The sequence below is a fragment of the Triticum dicoccoides genome, chromosome 3A (assembly GCF_002162155.2).
Source record: "Triticum dicoccoides isolate Atlit2015 ecotype Zavitan chromosome 3A, WEW_v2.0, whole genome shotgun sequence".
NCBI classification, from domain to species: Eukaryota; Viridiplantae; Streptophyta; class Magnoliopsida; order Poales; family Poaceae; genus Triticum; species Triticum dicoccoides.
This window is the reverse complement of record NC_041384.1, coordinates 124,034,112-124,050,531: the sequence shown is the minus strand read 5'-3', so window position 1 is coordinate 124,050,531 and position 16,420 is coordinate 124,034,112. Positions and strand designations below refer to the sequence as shown.

Below are 16,420 nucleotides of genomic sequence, written 5' to 3'. Positions count from 1 at the left end.
GGCGGCGCGCGTGAAGCAGGTAGTTCCCCTTTCCTCCCCATCTCCCGTCAGTCTTCCCTTTTCTATTTCTCTCGAACCGGGGCGGGTGAACGGCGGGCGGCGGGCGGCGGGCGGACTATGCTGCCTGTCCTCTCTCTAACCGCGGCGGAAGGACAGCGAGTGACGACGGCGAGAGACGGGGGCTCGGTTCTGGGGAGGAGACGGGCGAGGAGTCCTTCCGCTGCGCCGTTAAAGTTTTCTCTGGTCCTTCTCCCTCTCTGCTCTGATTCTTCTCTCTGATTGATTTCTCTCTGACCTGCAGCGCCAAGGACACAATCAGGAACGGCAAGCCGGCGACCAGGACGGACATCAGCTCCCTCTTTGGTGACTTTCTCCTCAGGTATGAACAATATATGTTGATCTATTTAGAGGAATCACTAGTAATTGTGTCATTGTGTGAATGCTTGTGCATGCGTGCTTCAAAGATGCATCGTTAGCTGCAGTTCAGAGATGAACATAGTTCAGTTTTGCATATGTCATCTTGAGGTTATTTCTTTCTTTTTGTTTCACTTTTGCATTATAGATGGACAATGAGAAAAAAAAAGCCGATTTATGCGGCTGTGTCATATATGCTTGTATCCATGATGACCTTGGTTGTCAGTGCTGAATTGAATATTTGCTATGTGTATGGATAGTGAGGATTATTTACTATGTGTATGGACATTGAACATGGTTAATGTAATTTGATTGTGCTCCCAGCTGGCTGCAGGGTCACCCACTAGAACGGAGCCTGGGAAAATGATGGCCACCCTTCTCCCAACCTTATCATCGCCGGTTTCATGGGCCACTGCATTCCTCCTCAGAACCCCACTAAAATCCTCCCGCTCTCACCATCCTCTTCTCCGCAGCCTCCTTGCTTCTGCTTCTCCCCTATCATCCCCTCGTACTCCCCGCTCCCTCATCACCATGGCCTCCGCAGCTATCCCCGCCCGCCGGGACCTCCTCATGCTCGGCATCGAGACCAGTTGCGACGACACTGCCGCCGCCGTGGTACGCATGGCTCATTCGCTGCACCCTTTCCGTCCAGTCACTTATATTTGTCGAACCTTCTAGGGTTTTATGCTTAGTGCCTGGCTCTATGATGCTTGGTCGATTGCAGGTCAGAGGCGATGGGGAGATCCTTAGCCAAGTGATTGCTTCCCAAGTAAGGATATGCATCTCAGTTCACATTCTCTCTAGTTGTTTCGTGTCTATATACCGTGGTCAGGAAATTTTGGCAAATGTGGTATCCTTTACACGTTGCTGATTGTACTGTTATGTGTCTGGAAGTCAGATTTGCTTGTAAAATGGGGCGGTGTTGCTCCTAAGATGGCCGAAGAAGCTCATGCTCTTGCAATTGATCAGGTTCGTATTCCTTTAAGAAGATGGATGACTTTAAGTTATCTACCTTTGTGTTAACTTTCTTTTACATCTTTGTCTTGCAGGTTGTTCAGAAAGCACTTGATGAGGCAAATGTTTCAGAGAGTGATCTTTCTGCTGTGGCCGTGACCATTGGACCAGGACTTAGTCTATGCCTTAGAGGTTCCTGTTTTTGCTATTCTGATCTTGATTAAAATAAATATGAACTACTGATTTTTACCATTGCATGCTACTAAAATAGGGAAATGCCTGTTCGTTAGATACCAAATTCAACTTTTATCCTGCAAAAAAATAAAATTATTTTGTAAGTTTGCACACAGGATACTTTTATCAATTAGGTTTTAGGCGTGTTGATGATGGTTCAAATGAGTTAAATTCGATGAGACCAAAGAATTTTATTATTCACTTAGAGAACTGTTTTGGAGAATTTAGTGCTGACTCTCTTGAAGTGTCCATGCTGTGTGAAATGTTGTCATATAGCTTGTAGTGTGCCAGATTTCTAGGATGGATTTTTTTTTTGAACGGTCACCGGGGGGGAGAGCTTCCCCACCTGAATATATTACCACTCAAAAGGAGGAGTCGAGAATTACAATAGTAGTTTGGTTACAACATGATCATTAGGGTACAGCTGAAGAGAGGAAGTGAAGCCATTGTCTAGCGGAGATATTGTCTTCTTTCTTTTTGAACCGAAAAACCCAAAGAGAGAAATCAGCAACAATGTTCCGTATCGTGGTTCTGTGGGTATGATCGTCATTCCTGAAGACGAGCGCGTTTCTGGAATCCCATAGCTTCCAAGAGATAGTGAGAGCCACCGATGGCCAGATATTGGGGTTGAGGCCATGAAGCGTTGGGTGTTGGAGCAGAGCAGCAAGGGAGGTCGGGGCCGGCAGGCCCAAGGAGGACCAGACCTGTGTAGCGTAAGAACAGTTGGAGATGAGGTGGAGTGCATCTTCATGAGGGTCTTGACAGCGCGGGCATGCGGCAGATTGGGCAATGTGTTTGTGGAACATGTTTGCCTTCGTGTTGAGCCGGTCACGGAGGAGGAGCCATGCGAAGATCTTGACTTTGATCGGGACTTTGGAAGCCCAGACAAAGTCATGGTGAGGGTCTGTATCATCTTCAGCAAAAATGGAGGAGTAGGCGTTCTTGGCAGAGAACGGTAGTCCGTGGGTGAGGGATCTTTCGTCAGGTTGGTCCGTTTGCTGGAAATCCTGCAACAACAACAGCAGACAATCCAACTCGCGAGCAGCAGCATTAGACAGACGGTTCCGTAGGTTCGCCAACAAGCTGGTTTGCCAAACAGTAGCCACTAACACCTTGTCATCAATGGAGTGTGAGAAGAGGTTTGGGAAGACTTTTTGGAGGGGAGATTGCAGTAACCATTTATCAAGCCAAAAGAAGGTGGATAGACCATTGTATGTGAGCACAAATGAGTGCTCAATTAGCAGTGGCAAGTTGTTGTTGATGATCTTCCAGAGAAAGGAGGGTTTTGAGGTTTTTGCTGCAATGCCAAGAGGGTATTGGTGGTGGTACCATTGGGTCCAGGGGATGTTTGGGTGTTGTAGAATTTTGGAGGAGAATTTCATAAGCAAGCAGCGGTTTTGAACTTCCAGATTTTTAATGCCTAGACCACCAGTATCTTTAGGTTTGCAAACGTTTTTCCACGCGACCAAGCAGCTCGCCCCAGTGCAAGTTGGCTCGTTAGACCAGAAGAACGCCCTCCGGATGGCGTCTAGTTTAGCTATGATCGATTTTGGTAGGCGAAAGACGGACATAAAATAAACTGTTAAGGAGTCAAGAACCGCAGTTAGCAGGGTGAGACGTGCCCCCCGAGAGAGCAGGCGGGCCACCCAACCGAAGAGGAATTTTCGAAAGCTGTCTATGATCGGGTCGAAAGCTGTGAGAGGCAGTTTGGTGGGGGAGAGTGGTAGACCTAGATACACTAGCGGGAAGGAGGATAAGGAACAACCAATCGCTGTGGCAATGCTGTTTTGCGTGGAAGAGTCGGTGGCTATGGTGAGAAGAGCCGTTTTTTGGAAGTTGATGACTAGCCCCGTTGCAAGGGCGAAGTCATGAAGGGTGTTTTTGAGGATAATGGTGGCGGCGTCGCTAGCCGCAGCAATTATCAGTGTATCGTCAGCGTATTGAAGTGTCACAGGTGGTTCGTTAGGCCGTAACGGGTGACAAAGAACGTTGGTTTGGAACGCTTTTGCGATTAGACGTTGAAGGACGTCGGCAACGATGATGAATAAGTACGGCGAGAATGGATCACCTTGGCGGAGGCCGCATCTACATTGAATCCAGGATCCTGGAACGCCATTTAAAAGGATAGCTGTTTTCCCAGTGAGAAGGATATTTTGTACCCAAGAACAGAAGTCAGAGGGAAAACCGCGGGCTTGTAAGATTTGTATGAGGGAGGACCAGCATATGGAGTCAAAAGCTTTCCTGAAATCGAGCTTGAAGATCATGGTCGGGGCTTTACGGGAGTGGCATGCACTGAGGATATCGGCAGCGTATATAAAGTTTTCAGCAATGTTACGTCCATGAAGGAAGCCAGTCTGGTCATAATGTATGAGTAGTGGGATGAGAGGTTTAACTCTATTGGTGAGGACTTTGGCAACTGCTTTTGGCGTGCAGTTTTGAAGAGATATGGGTCTAAACGCGTCTGGGGTTGTTGGTGCCTGAGATTTTGGAAGAAGAACCATGTAGGCCCGGTTGAATCGTTCTAAAGAAGCGGTTTGATCATGGAAGGCAGAGAAGAAGGTTAGGATGGGTTGTTTGATATCATTCCAATATTTTCTGAAGAAGATGGGTCCAAAGCCATCTGGTCCAGGGCTAGCATTGGTGTTCATAGAGAGGAAGGCTTGGTATATTTCGTCATGAGAGAAAGGTTGTGCAAGATCACTGAGCTGGGGGAGGGGTGAGGGGTACAGTTGTTGCAAGCTGAAGTTCCATGTTGCATTTTTTGAGGTCCCGATGAGCTGTTGGAAGAAGTCCTTTAAGATGTCAGCTTTTTGTTCGTGCAGAAAAACTTCAGAAGTGTTGTGTAAAAGCATGGGAATCTTGTTTGATCGAGAGCGCTGCGTAGCCGAGGCGTGGAAGAATCGAGTGTTTTCGTCACCGCCAGGATGGATAATGGTTGTGTGTCTGGAGTATCACAATTCGGAAAGCCAATATTTGCTGCTTCCATGTTCCATATGTATTACACTGTCTGAGGCCGACTTAAGCTTCACCTATCAGATGTGATCTTCATTATCTTTCTCTGTGGTACTTAAGCAAATGTTTTAGCCTTTAGGTGTAGTGCATTTTTACTACTAGCATGTCGGCCCTTTAGTTTTTCTAGTAATTCCTTCTTACGTGTAGACGTAATCATCTGCAAAACCGGTTCATAGTAACTGTTTGAATTATCATGTACTGAACTGATATATCAGATAGGAGAAGGTGCATGTTTAGTCCCTCAGCTTTCCAGAGTATAAATTTGGTTCCTGAACACTACTCTGGATAAGTTTGCCCCTCAAATGTCAAACCCGTCTAGATTTGATCCCTTGCCACACTGAAAGTGGTTTTACGATGACTTGACTGTGGTTTCACAGACCTTAAAATCCCTTCAGTAAAAAAAAGGAAGAAGAAGAAAATTCAGAAGAAAAAAAAATGAAATATTCCTGAAAGTTTATTAAATATTTTAGAATATTTTAAAAAGCATATCATTCATCAATGTTCTGGAAAAACCCTGTGTTTTTGACAGATTTCAAAAGCATTCCGTTTTCTACATTTATTTTCCACATAATTCTCAAATTTTCGGTAACTGAATATTTCCTTTTTTTTCTGATTCTCCTTGTTTTTTCTATTTTTTCAAATAATATTTGTAAAACAATTAATATTTCCCCTGCTTTTTATTTGTATATTAACTAAGGTTTCCAAATGATATTCTATTTTTATTTTCCTTCTTGTCTCCCACCCCTCATTTCCCCAGTCTCTTGTGCTGAATGGGCTATCACGTCTGCGAAACAGTGCCAAATGGCCCACATCATCTTCAAAACCGCTTTGAGTAGGGCAAAGGGGAACCAATTCAAGACGGTTTTGGATACTTGAGGGACCAAACTTATTCTGTATAGAGTTGAGGAACGAAAATTGGACTTCTTCCTGTTACCTATATATATGGTTAACTTACCCACTCAATCAGAATTGGTCATGTTTTCTTTTTTTCGAACCATGCTGAGTAGACCACTATATCCTATTTTATGTGGGACACTCTTGACCTTGGAGATAAATCATTTTATTATTTTTTCTATTGTTTATGTGAGTGCAAGACTTTGGTTAAATCTTGTAAATGAAATTTCCTTTTTTCTGATTTTTTTATGTGAGTGTAATGACTAATGAAGACATCTGTAAATTGCAGTTGGTGTTCACAAAGCTCGGAAAATAGCAAAAGTATTTCACTTGCCTATTGTTGGAGTTCACCATATGGAGGCACATGCATTAGTTTCCAGGTAATCATTGGACGTATGACATCTCTTTAAATGATGCACAAGTTATATGATGAGTTCAACATCACACAGAATAAGTTGTATATGATCTTTTTTGTTCGAGGACACAAAATTAGGTGTTTTAATGTAACTTTTTAAACCAGATCCGAAAAGTGTTTGGTTGCGTGGATCTTCTTTTTCAAACTACTTGCATGTCCTACAGTATGTTTTCCGCTTACAATAGCTACGGACTTACGGAAACACTGAACTAGGTCTAGCACAAGCTGCGAAAACTGAAAATTGAACCATTTTTTGTGATATGACCTCCAAAGATTGAATTAAATTCTACTCTATGAAAGCTAGAATTTGACTTTGAGTAGGAAATAATTTATGTCTAGAAGCTCTTTTGCCATGTCATATCTGTTACCAGCATGCCTTGTTGTGAACTTAAGGTGTGAAATTCATTGTTTGATTACTTCAAATATGTTAAACATATTTATGACGAAGGCCTCACTCTATAAATGTAAAAAAGATAAGCATACGTGCCTCCCCATACTTCTAATGATATTGCATTCTCTGAATTATGGATTAATGTGGTTTGATCCTTATCAGGCTAGTGAACAAGGACGTTGATTACCCGTTTTTGGCTCTTCTAATTTCAGGTATATGCAAATTACATTAGTCTCAGCATTCTATATCATGATCTAGCTTAATTCTCTGTGATTCCCTAGAAGCTCACAGTTGTAAATTACAAAAGCAATAAGGCCACAGAAGATATACGTTCATTCTTTTCCTAGCTGCCACCTATTATGTTGTGCCTTATTGCAAGTATTGAAATGTCATAAATATTTCCACTTGTACAAAATGACATTTCCATACACTAAATTTTGAGATTTTTTATTTGAAATAATTTAATGCAAAACTAAATCGGCCTAAGTTCTTGCATGATAGTATGTCTTAACCTGCCAGATATGCTTATTTTGATACTAACGCTGGCACACTTGTGTTTGCTAACTAGTTAATATGTTCAGGCGGACACAATCTTCTTGTTCTTGCTCAGAACCTTGGTGAGTATGTTCAACTGGGGACTACAATAGATGATGCAATTGGCGAGGCATATGACAAGTCAGCAAGATGGCTGGGTCTTGATATACGGAAAGGTGGTGGTCCTGCTCTTGAAGAGCTTGCCCTAGAAGGTGATCCAAATTCTATTAATTTCAGAGTAAGTTTGCGGCTGTACTTTTTCCACAAGTGCTGTGGAGCTAAGTTGTATTTACCAACATTAATCTTAGTTTGACATGATATTGTTACTTGCCTTTTTTTCATTTACCTCCAGGTTCCGATGCGACAACACAAAGATTGCAATTTCTCTTATGCTGGTCTCAAGACTCAAGTTCGATTGGCCATTGAATCCAGAAATCTGTATGAATATGCCATTCCTTTTAGTTGCACTGTTTATTTCATCTTCTTCATCATAAGATAAACACACCTGCTGGTGTCTTCTATAGAACCTTTGCCATTTAGCATGCTGTTTGTTCCTCGTTTATTCATCCTCGGAATTCATTCTCTTTGACCCCACACCCCAGGTTGACAAACATAACTTCATTTGGAACTCTCAGCAGTATACACATATTCTTAAGAATTTACTCTTATTTTAATTTTTTTCATGTAGTAAATAGTAACTTGAAACTTGTGCAGAACCTTCCATTCAGTAACTCAATGTCAAACACTCAAAGTTCATTTTTTAGAGCGTATTCATACACTTTACGCAATGTATAATGATCTGAGGCAGACATGTTTGCCAAGCAAAGTTTACAGATTATCAGAATTTGGAAATCTTTTTGTGTGAATAATACCGTACAGATGTGGTAGGATTCTTTTGGACCAGATAACAAGAACAATGCTGGTTGGTAGAGCGATGCAACTGATGCTTAAAACATTGTTGAATATTTTGTTATGGAAATCATCGTACATCTTTCAAGCACTTGTCAGTTTGACACCTTATTTTGTTGAATAGATTATGCCTTGGTAAATGGAATATCTTCGATGTGACTACATATGATGTAGGCTAAGTAATCAAAATCATTTTGTTTCAAATAAATGAGGGTACAAAATGCCTTAATGTATTTATCGCTGAAGGAAGAATTTGCATATTTGAAGCAGGGTAGGTGCGCGGCTGTGCTGTGATTATTAATTAACTGTGTTTCTGTTTTCACAACATTGTAGGTGCACAGATGATATCCCCATTTCATCTGCAACAGAAGAAGACAGACAACTAAGGGCAAACATTGCTGCCTCTTTCCAGGTTCAGTATCATGGATATTGTACTCATTGTCCATGAGGACTCTGATAAGTTTCTGATAGCTTTAACTTGTGCAGCGGATAGCTGTTCTACATTTGGAGGATAGATGCCAGCGAGCAGTTGAATGGGCATTGAAGATGGAGCCTTCTATTAAACACTTTGTAATCCAGATATCCTGTTGCTGTTAAATTCAATTGCTTTCCTTAATTCATTCAGTGTGTTAACCGATTCAATTATTAAAGGTTGTTTCAGGTGGTGTTGCATCGAACCAATATGTTAGGGCACGCTTGAATCATATTGCTGAGAAGAATGGCCTACAGCTTGTATCCCCTCCCCCAAGTCTTTGTACTGACAATGGTAATGAGTTTGTTGTTATGAGCTGTAATTAGTAATATTCAATCACACTGCCAGTAAAAGCATCTAATATTCAGAATCAACTTTGATGCAACTCAGCATAGTTGGTTTTTCAGTCTAGACCCTAGGCTGTATCCCCTTTTCATTTTGAAGCATGTGAATGAATTATCCTGACCGTTTCTGCCAACTTTCTTCCCGCAATTGTGACAGCTATCAGATATTTTCTTTTAGAACTAGTAATATATGATATGTTCCTTTATTTGCATAGGTGTCATGATTGCTTGGACTGGAATCGAGCACTTTGTTGCCGGTAGATTTGAAGATCCACCTCCAGCTGATGAGCCTGACGATATGCAGGTAATCTAACCAAGCAGTATGCAGAGTTGATAAAATCAACTCCATACTGGATGAGTTCGAAAACTAATAACAGATAACTTTATAAAATAAGTGTGCAAATTAACTGATTAAATTGCACTATAGGGAGCTCCATTATGTATTTTTTAGTTGTGTTATTTTGTTTTTCATATTAAGTTCTCCAGGGGTTTTACATCATATTATTTGGTCATCTTGTTAATTTAGACATATGATCAGCTCCTTTTAAAAGCTAAATAGTTATTTGGATAAAAATATTTGGTATGTCAATGAAGATTGTAAATATAACACCAATGGTGATCCCATCATCATTAAAGTTTGAAGATCCAAATAAAATATGTCGAACTCTTGAACTTCGTCTGAAACTTCGAGTAGTGTTGATAAACGAGCTCTTAGGAAAACAAATAAGTGAATTTGGCATGATTTTTGAAGCAAGGTCATTTAATTCAGGGACTATGAGCACGAGAAGTACATGGATGAATCCGGGTACATATGAACCCATTTTGGAAAACACATTTCTAAATTCTAAAAAAATCTGAAAAAAATTGCATGGGTACGTCTCCTTGTTTTATATGCGTGCATAAAGTTTCACGGAAAAATAACTTTTTTATGGCCTGTGCAAAAAAGACAAAACATTATGTCGTGAAACACTATTTAGAAGCACTGAAGTTTGTCTTTTTTGCAGAGGCAAAACAAAAAGACATTTTTTCATAAAACTTTGTGCCGCGCACACACATTTGCGAACTTGTATGCGTGATATTTTCTTTTGATTTCTTTGACATTTAAAATGTGCTTAAAATGCATTTTATGAAAAGTGGGTGCATATGCCCATGGGTTCAGATGGTGCCCTCTCCTATGAGCACCAGCTTTCTTGTTTCCTTTACTGGAATGGTAGGAATCGTCTTCCACTGAGAAGTGTCCTGAACTGAGTATTTAAAATCTGATGCAGAACTTACAGGTTTTATTCTGGCCGTTTCGCTAGTATCCACCCTGATCATTTTATTGTCTGCTACAGTATGAGTTGCGTCCAAGATGGCCTCTTGGCGAAGAATACTCAGAAGGAAGAAGTGTTTCACGATCATTGAGAACAGCTAGGATCCATCCATCACTTACATCCATGATGAAGAGCTCTCGCAGCTAGTTCGGTCGGACCATCGATCTTGGCTGCGTGCTGCCATTGAGTTCCACATAATCCAGTTTTGGGACCATTACCTGGGTAACCCTGCTCACCTTTATTTGTCATTGCAGTAATTATTTGCAAAGGCCTGAGCTGATTTTCTGTTCATTGTACACCTGAGAAGCAAACAAGATGTTTGCTGCTCCATGGCTTGATATTTGAATCTATATTATGTTTATACATATGAGATATAGTCCTTGTCAGATTGTTTGATATCTCAAGCTGTTCTTTGAATAATTGAGACCCTCAAAATGTTCAGTTATCTAATGGCTTGTTTCGCTCCGCTTTGACAGACGGGATGAATCCACGTCTTCACTCTTTTACTGTTGCATGTTTAACAGTTGTTGATTCCAGTGTTCCCGATGCTGTTATCTAGCTAACGTGCAAGTGACTATAAGCCAATCCTGCGTGAATTGGGTCCTCTTTACTGTTTTCTTATTGCAAATCCTTAGAACACTACTATTACATATACATCATATATATGAAGATGCTTGCCATCGAGCGATTTTTTTAATTCACGTATATATCTTATTGCTCAAGAACACCTCTTAATCCGTCTCGATTGTTCAAGAGCCATGGCTCAATCCACGGTGACTGGTTTGTGTTTACAGATGGCACGTGTTTCATAGTCAATGAAAACTTCGTCTTCCATTTAAATAACATGGCTGAACCATTCGGCCTGGATGGTGAGCTATCTCAAAAACATGGCTGAAAAGTTAGGAGTAATAAATCAAGAAAAATACAGAGCACCCGTGCCAAAGTCTATTAGTTGAACTAGGGTGAGCAAATTTCATCACCATCAGCTCACATAGAATCGATTGAACTACGGCAGATGAAAGTTAAAGTAAAAGAGTGAATCAGTGCACATATACAAGCCATTGCCTTTTTTTTCCCTTTTGTGAGAATTGCCGTTGCCTATTTTTTCTTGACCTACTATCTCCATCCAGGTTTACAAGTCCCTTTCTATTTTGTTTCAAAATTTAACTATAGATTTAACTAATAAACCATTAATGCATGTCATAAAATAATATCGTTAGATTCGTATTCGAACATATTTTTTAATTATATTATTTTTTATGACAAACATTAATATTTTGTAGTTAAATTCAAGATTAAAATTTGACATAGAATACAACGGAGGCTAATAAACCAGGACGAAAGGTAGTACTTGAAGTCTCCACCTAACTATGCGCCCTCCGAAATGCAGAGAACGATTTGGCACTGAATTGAATTGAACCGAGTCCCAATCACCATGATGTAACGAATTTAAGACCAGCCAAATCCCTCGGCGATGGACCCCCTGTCAAGCAAACAAAAGTCCCTGTCCAGAATAAGACTCCCGTAGATTCCCTACCACACGTCTGCACCACACGTATGTATCAACGTAGCCACGGCCAACGTGCAAAAGGAACAAGTTTGACCGCTCATTATGAGGTCCTCTTTAAACGATTGCTACAAGCAACTACCAGTCCAGCACGTATCGTACACATACCACTGGGTAAAATAACCCGAAACTGAGTAAGGCTGATCACAGCGAGAAGTAACTGACCAGTAATATATTAGACTGGTCATAGTGGGAGTAATTTCAAGAATAACATCGGGTCCAACTCAATAAATTTGCGTATGTCGCAGTGAGTTAATAAGAAGAGAGGTGAGTGCACTTCCGCGCCACAGGCCACCCCCCTCACCCCTCCCCTCCCCGCCGTCGTCGGAGGAGGATGCCGCCGGACGAAGCCCGCGCGGCGGATGGCGGCGGCGGGGGCGCTCTTCTCGCCTGGCGGCTCTCAGTGGGGGAGGCTCGGCCCACTTCTCTGCTTTGTGTGGTCGCTCGCAGCCGGTGGGCTTCCGCCGGCGCCCCTCTCCGACGAGTCGGGGGTCGGGTGGCGTCCCCCTTCTTCTCCGGTGATTGGGGTGATCTCCTCGTGTTCAACTCTGGGCCGGCTTCTGGCAGCCATCTCGGCGATCCAACGACGGCGGCTCGCCAGATCTGGGCGAGTGCGGCCGGATCCGGCTCTCCCACGACGGTGGGCAGCTTTGCCTGCTGGGTGCTCCGCCTGTTGGCTGAGTTGTGGCTAGACATGGCGGTTGTGGTGCGGGCTACGTTGGGTTCAGCCTGGCAGCTCATCCAGGCGGGATTCGGGACGGGGTGGCAGCCCCCCCGGCTCCGGTGTTGCAGCGAGGATCTGCTGCTTCGTGGCGGCGCAGCTCAAGGTGGGTGCCAGATCTGCTGGCCATGTCTGCTCTTGGACTCTGGGGCGGCGGCCCCGTGTGTGGTGGTAGCGGCTTCGGCCAGAGGGTGGTGCTTGTCTGGACGCGGTGGATCGTGGGATCCTGTGGCCAGAGTGAGGTCGGCCTCGGAGGAGTGGTGGTTAGTTGGCGGCGGTCGTTGGTGCCAGGTGGTCTGCACATCTCTTGGAGAAATCCTTGCTCCGGTCTTCACCGGAGTCGGCGACAGCGGTGCCCGCGGGTGCGCGATCTTTCTTGGAAGCGTCGTCGTGGAGGTGCTCCTCCTTCTCCACACGGCTTTGGCTCCGGAAGGAAACCTCATATCCGCTGGATCGGGCGATGGAGGCGTCTACGCGTCTTTCTCCTCCTTGGGGGCAGCGTCTCGGAGCCGGCTACGACTAAGAGGTTGGTGGATGATGGCATCTTCGCCGTCGATGGCGGCATCTTTGCTACGTGGTTTGCTGAGGCGGAACGTTGGTTTCTGTTTGGCAACGATGATGGCGTCGAGAGGAGCTTGGGTCACGGCGTGGTCTTCAATAGCCGGTTCTTCCCGGCGTGTCCGAGGTGCTCTTCCATGGTTGCTTGGTTGCTTTGGAGCGAGTCCAGGTGGCGACGATGACAGGCATTCGGTGGTCGTTTGCGGAGGGTACGCTCAGCGCAAGTCCTGCATATTTTCTTTGTGTTGCTCGTCGTCAAAGTCGGAGTTGTCGGTTGCTTGCGCGTGTGGCCATCCGTTGGCATGTGCCGTCATGGTTTCTGTTCCATGTCGGTGGCCAGGTTGGCCAGTGGTGCCCATATCATGTGGGTTGTGTTGTATCGGTTTTAGCCCGGTTTTCCGTCAATTAATCAGGCAATTCTCTTCTTCCTAATCAATGAAAATGGCAAATTTTTTGCCTCATTTCAAAAAATAATAATTGAGAACTTAGTTAAGTTACCGTAACATCACATATCCCAAAACAATATAAGTCTATAACCTAATAAATAGAATTTTACATGACACCACACATATGTTACTACCCGCTATGGAGGTAGTAACATAGTCTAGGGTAGGGTGCATGTTACTAGTGTAAGTTACTCTAAACTATGGCTAGTCTTAGTGTTACTAGTCAATGTCATTAGCTTCATAGTGGTAGAAACATATGTACTCCCTCTCTTCCGGTATATAGGGCTTATCTTAAAATTTTAGTTTTGTTTTATAAGTCTCAATTGTACTACTCCCCATCATATGTTTAGATTTTAAGGTGCATTAAATTGTTGTATACAAGGATTAAGAACTAACTCACCAATGCATGTAAATGTTCTTGATAATTTATTGGTCATGCATCCGTGCATTGCAATTAATGCAATGATAAGCATATTTTTTTTAGAAAGATGGGTGCATTATTTAGTTACTTTTGTAAATTATAAAAAGTATTCTATCATTCACCATCTATTTGGGTTGGTGAGATTTTTAAATTGAGCCCTATAAATCGAAAGGGAGGGAGTAGAGTCATTTCGTCTTAGGGTGCGTTATATATAAGGTAACATATTATATTACCGTAAACACCTTTTTTTCATTAAATATTTGTCAGAAGCAAACTTACCTCGGGGTGTGTTATATTACTAGCTAAGTTAATCTCATTATGGCCAGCTTAATGCTACATACAAGCAGTTATGGGTTGAGTTTAATTACATGCTGACATGACAAAGGGATTGAAAAGAGGGGTGAGGGTGGGAATTCAAGGGACGGAGAAAGGCGGAAGATGCCCACAAGGGCATGTACAATGGTGGGATATATATATATATATATATGCTCCATGACAAAAAGTAGTATGAGGCATCTATATTGACTTTTTCTTTCCAATGCAAACGATTCTCAGTGAACCTCATCAAAGAATAAAAAGTGACTCTCACTACACATGCATCCCTACTTTCCACTTCAACTTTTCCAACTTTATGCACTCGACCACACTTTTCCTCTCCAAGCACCCACCTTCAGCAAAGGATTCCGCTTCCCCGTCCGAACCTATTTTTTCTGTTATCCGATCTTACATGACATGTGAGGCATCATCCTGTGACTATGCATTGGCCATGCCCTAAGTCTAAAATTATTGCCTGGAAATTTCAACACTCGATATCCTTGGTCTTGGACGAAAAAGGATATGTAGTTAGTACTCTATATGTTTCTTTTACTTCGCATATAAGATATTTTTCTACCATAAAATTTGTCAAACATTAGAAAGTTTGATTTCATACAGATCCTATATGTAGAGTAAAAGAAAAAGGAGCAGTACTGACTACAAGTACAAATGCTACTACTAGTACGAACTGTAGATTCTTCTTCTTCTTTTGTGTCAATTTCCTACACAGTGTGAGGTCAAAATCGCCAAAAAAAATCGCATCGGATCCAACTTGCTCCACAAAGATCCTGAGCCTAGTTGGCCGGAAAGGAGAGACCGGGCCGGCCGGCTGCAGATCGATCGACGTCGGCGAGCAGTGCGAAAGGGAGGGCCTATGATACTACAGTACGATCGAGCAAGTTGCTGTACTTGCACCCACATGCACGCCCGTCCCGGCGCGTTCAGCGGCGGGAAGCCGGCGCCCGTCGCGATTGGCCCCGGCGACCCGACGCGCCGACCGCGACCGGCCCCGTCACGCGTCGATCGGGCCGGACCACACCACACCGGCCGGGAGAAAGGGACGCCGCCGTCCCTCGGCTGCCCCGGGCCCGCCCTACCCTTTTGCGGGAACAGCCGGGCCCACCCTGACCCAACGACCGGCCTTGCCGGAGAGCCCTCTGTGCAGGGCCGGTCCTGACATTTCGGGGGCCCGGGACGAAACTAGAACATGGGGCCCTTTACTATAAAAATAAAAAATAGTGCTCCATATGTGCATATGTGAAATGTAAAGTGCATCAAACTCACATAATCGATATACATGTACCTTCAAGTTTCTCTCTAACATTCATAGATGCAAAGTTGTGGATGATGTTATCGATATCAATCTCATTCAACAATTTATTCTTACTGTATTAAGTTGCCAACTATTTAACTTCTCTAGGAACATTTACAGCTCTCACATTGTTCTTGGTCAATATGCATATCTTCTTATAGTAGGACAAAGGCAGCATACCTCGAGCATCATCAACACACGGAGGGCCTCCTTATACATGTCATTGTTGATAAAATGTTTTTTTCTGAAGCATTAGAAATATCTTGTAAGACCTAGAGATAAAACATATAAATGGGTGAAATGTCATAAACTATATGAAAAACAAAATCGTTGTACTGAAGATTCAGTATATATTATTTTATATCACCTGCGGGACTAAAAGCATATTTTTCTATCCACTTTGATCCCGGGCATCTAATCTAGCCGGAAAGAACCATCAGTATGCTTTTGCAGCATCACTACAAAACCATAACAATGATTATTGAGTTAATAAATAATTCAACGCAACTTACTGATTAATCTTGATTTAGGAGACATATGCATCCTCCCATATTCCAACTTTTGTAATCAAACAATGACATAATGGCTCCCGATTTTTGAATGCCACGCAAAAATCCTGCTCGTGCCAACTGCAATTCTTTCTGCTGGGAGTAAGCAAGTTAAGATAGTATCTCAAGATCCAAACAACCGTACCGGATTCATTAGTTAGAAAGGAGCGAAGGAAACTGGAGTTTGGCATGGACTACGGGATCCATATACAACCCTACCGGAATCAATCCCATCCTTACCAGAGCCTGATGAGCCTATTTGCATGCTACTCCGTCGCCGCGACATCGGCGGCTGTCGCCTTGACGCGGTTGCCGATTGGGACGGGAATTAGGCGTGGACTGCCGAACAAACAAGACGGCTTCGCCGGCGATGGTTATGCCGCCCGTGCGCTCATCCAGGTCGAGTATTAGATCCCTGCGGGGGTGATGTGTGCCTACGATCGATCGCAAAGGAAACTGCAAAAAAAAAAAGACTCGTGGGCTGCTATCTGCTGCGTGCGTTGCTACGCCCCTGCCTCTCTCCCTGGGCCATGCCACATAGGCTACGTGCGTACCTCCTGGGAGGGGGCCCCAATATTTTGGGGGCCCGGGGCGGCCGCCCCCCCTGCCCCCCTCAGGGCCGGCCCTGCCTCTGTGCCTAGTGCCT

At 43.4% G+C, this 16,420-nt stretch overlaps 1 protein-coding gene across 7 annotated transcripts; it reads left to right on the top strand.

The window, feature by feature from the left end:
* On the top strand, positions 1-10,587 carry LOC119267527 (probable tRNA N6-adenosine threonylcarbamoyltransferase, mitochondrial). Of its 7 annotated transcripts, none has more exons than XM_037548920.1 (15): positions 1-19; positions 302-379; positions 739-1,029; positions 1,139-1,183; positions 1,309-1,383; positions 1,464-1,560; positions 5,798-5,888; positions 6,477-6,526; positions 6,896-7,086; positions 7,201-7,286; positions 8,091-8,169; positions 8,244-8,327; positions 8,409-8,523; positions 8,789-8,877; positions 9,908-10,335. In XM_037548920.1, exons 3-15 carry the CDS (start codon positions 778-780, stop codon positions 10,031-10,033), a joined length of 1,380 nt encoding a protein of 459 aa, XP_037404817.1. In that variant the 5' UTR covers positions 1-19; positions 302-379; positions 739-777; the 3' UTR covers positions 10,034-10,335. The 7 variants fall into 7 exon arrangements, 6 of the variants coding, with proteins under 6 accessions (XP_037404817.1, XP_037404820.1, XP_037404821.1 ...); XM_037548923.1 differs by having other exon boundaries at positions 7-19; positions 749-1,029; XR_005132477.1 differs by lacking the exon at positions 1-19 and adding an exon at positions 10,363-10,587 and having other exon boundaries at positions 42-379; positions 9,908-10,108.
* The last annotated feature ends 5,833 nt before the right edge of the window (positions 10,588-16,420 follow it).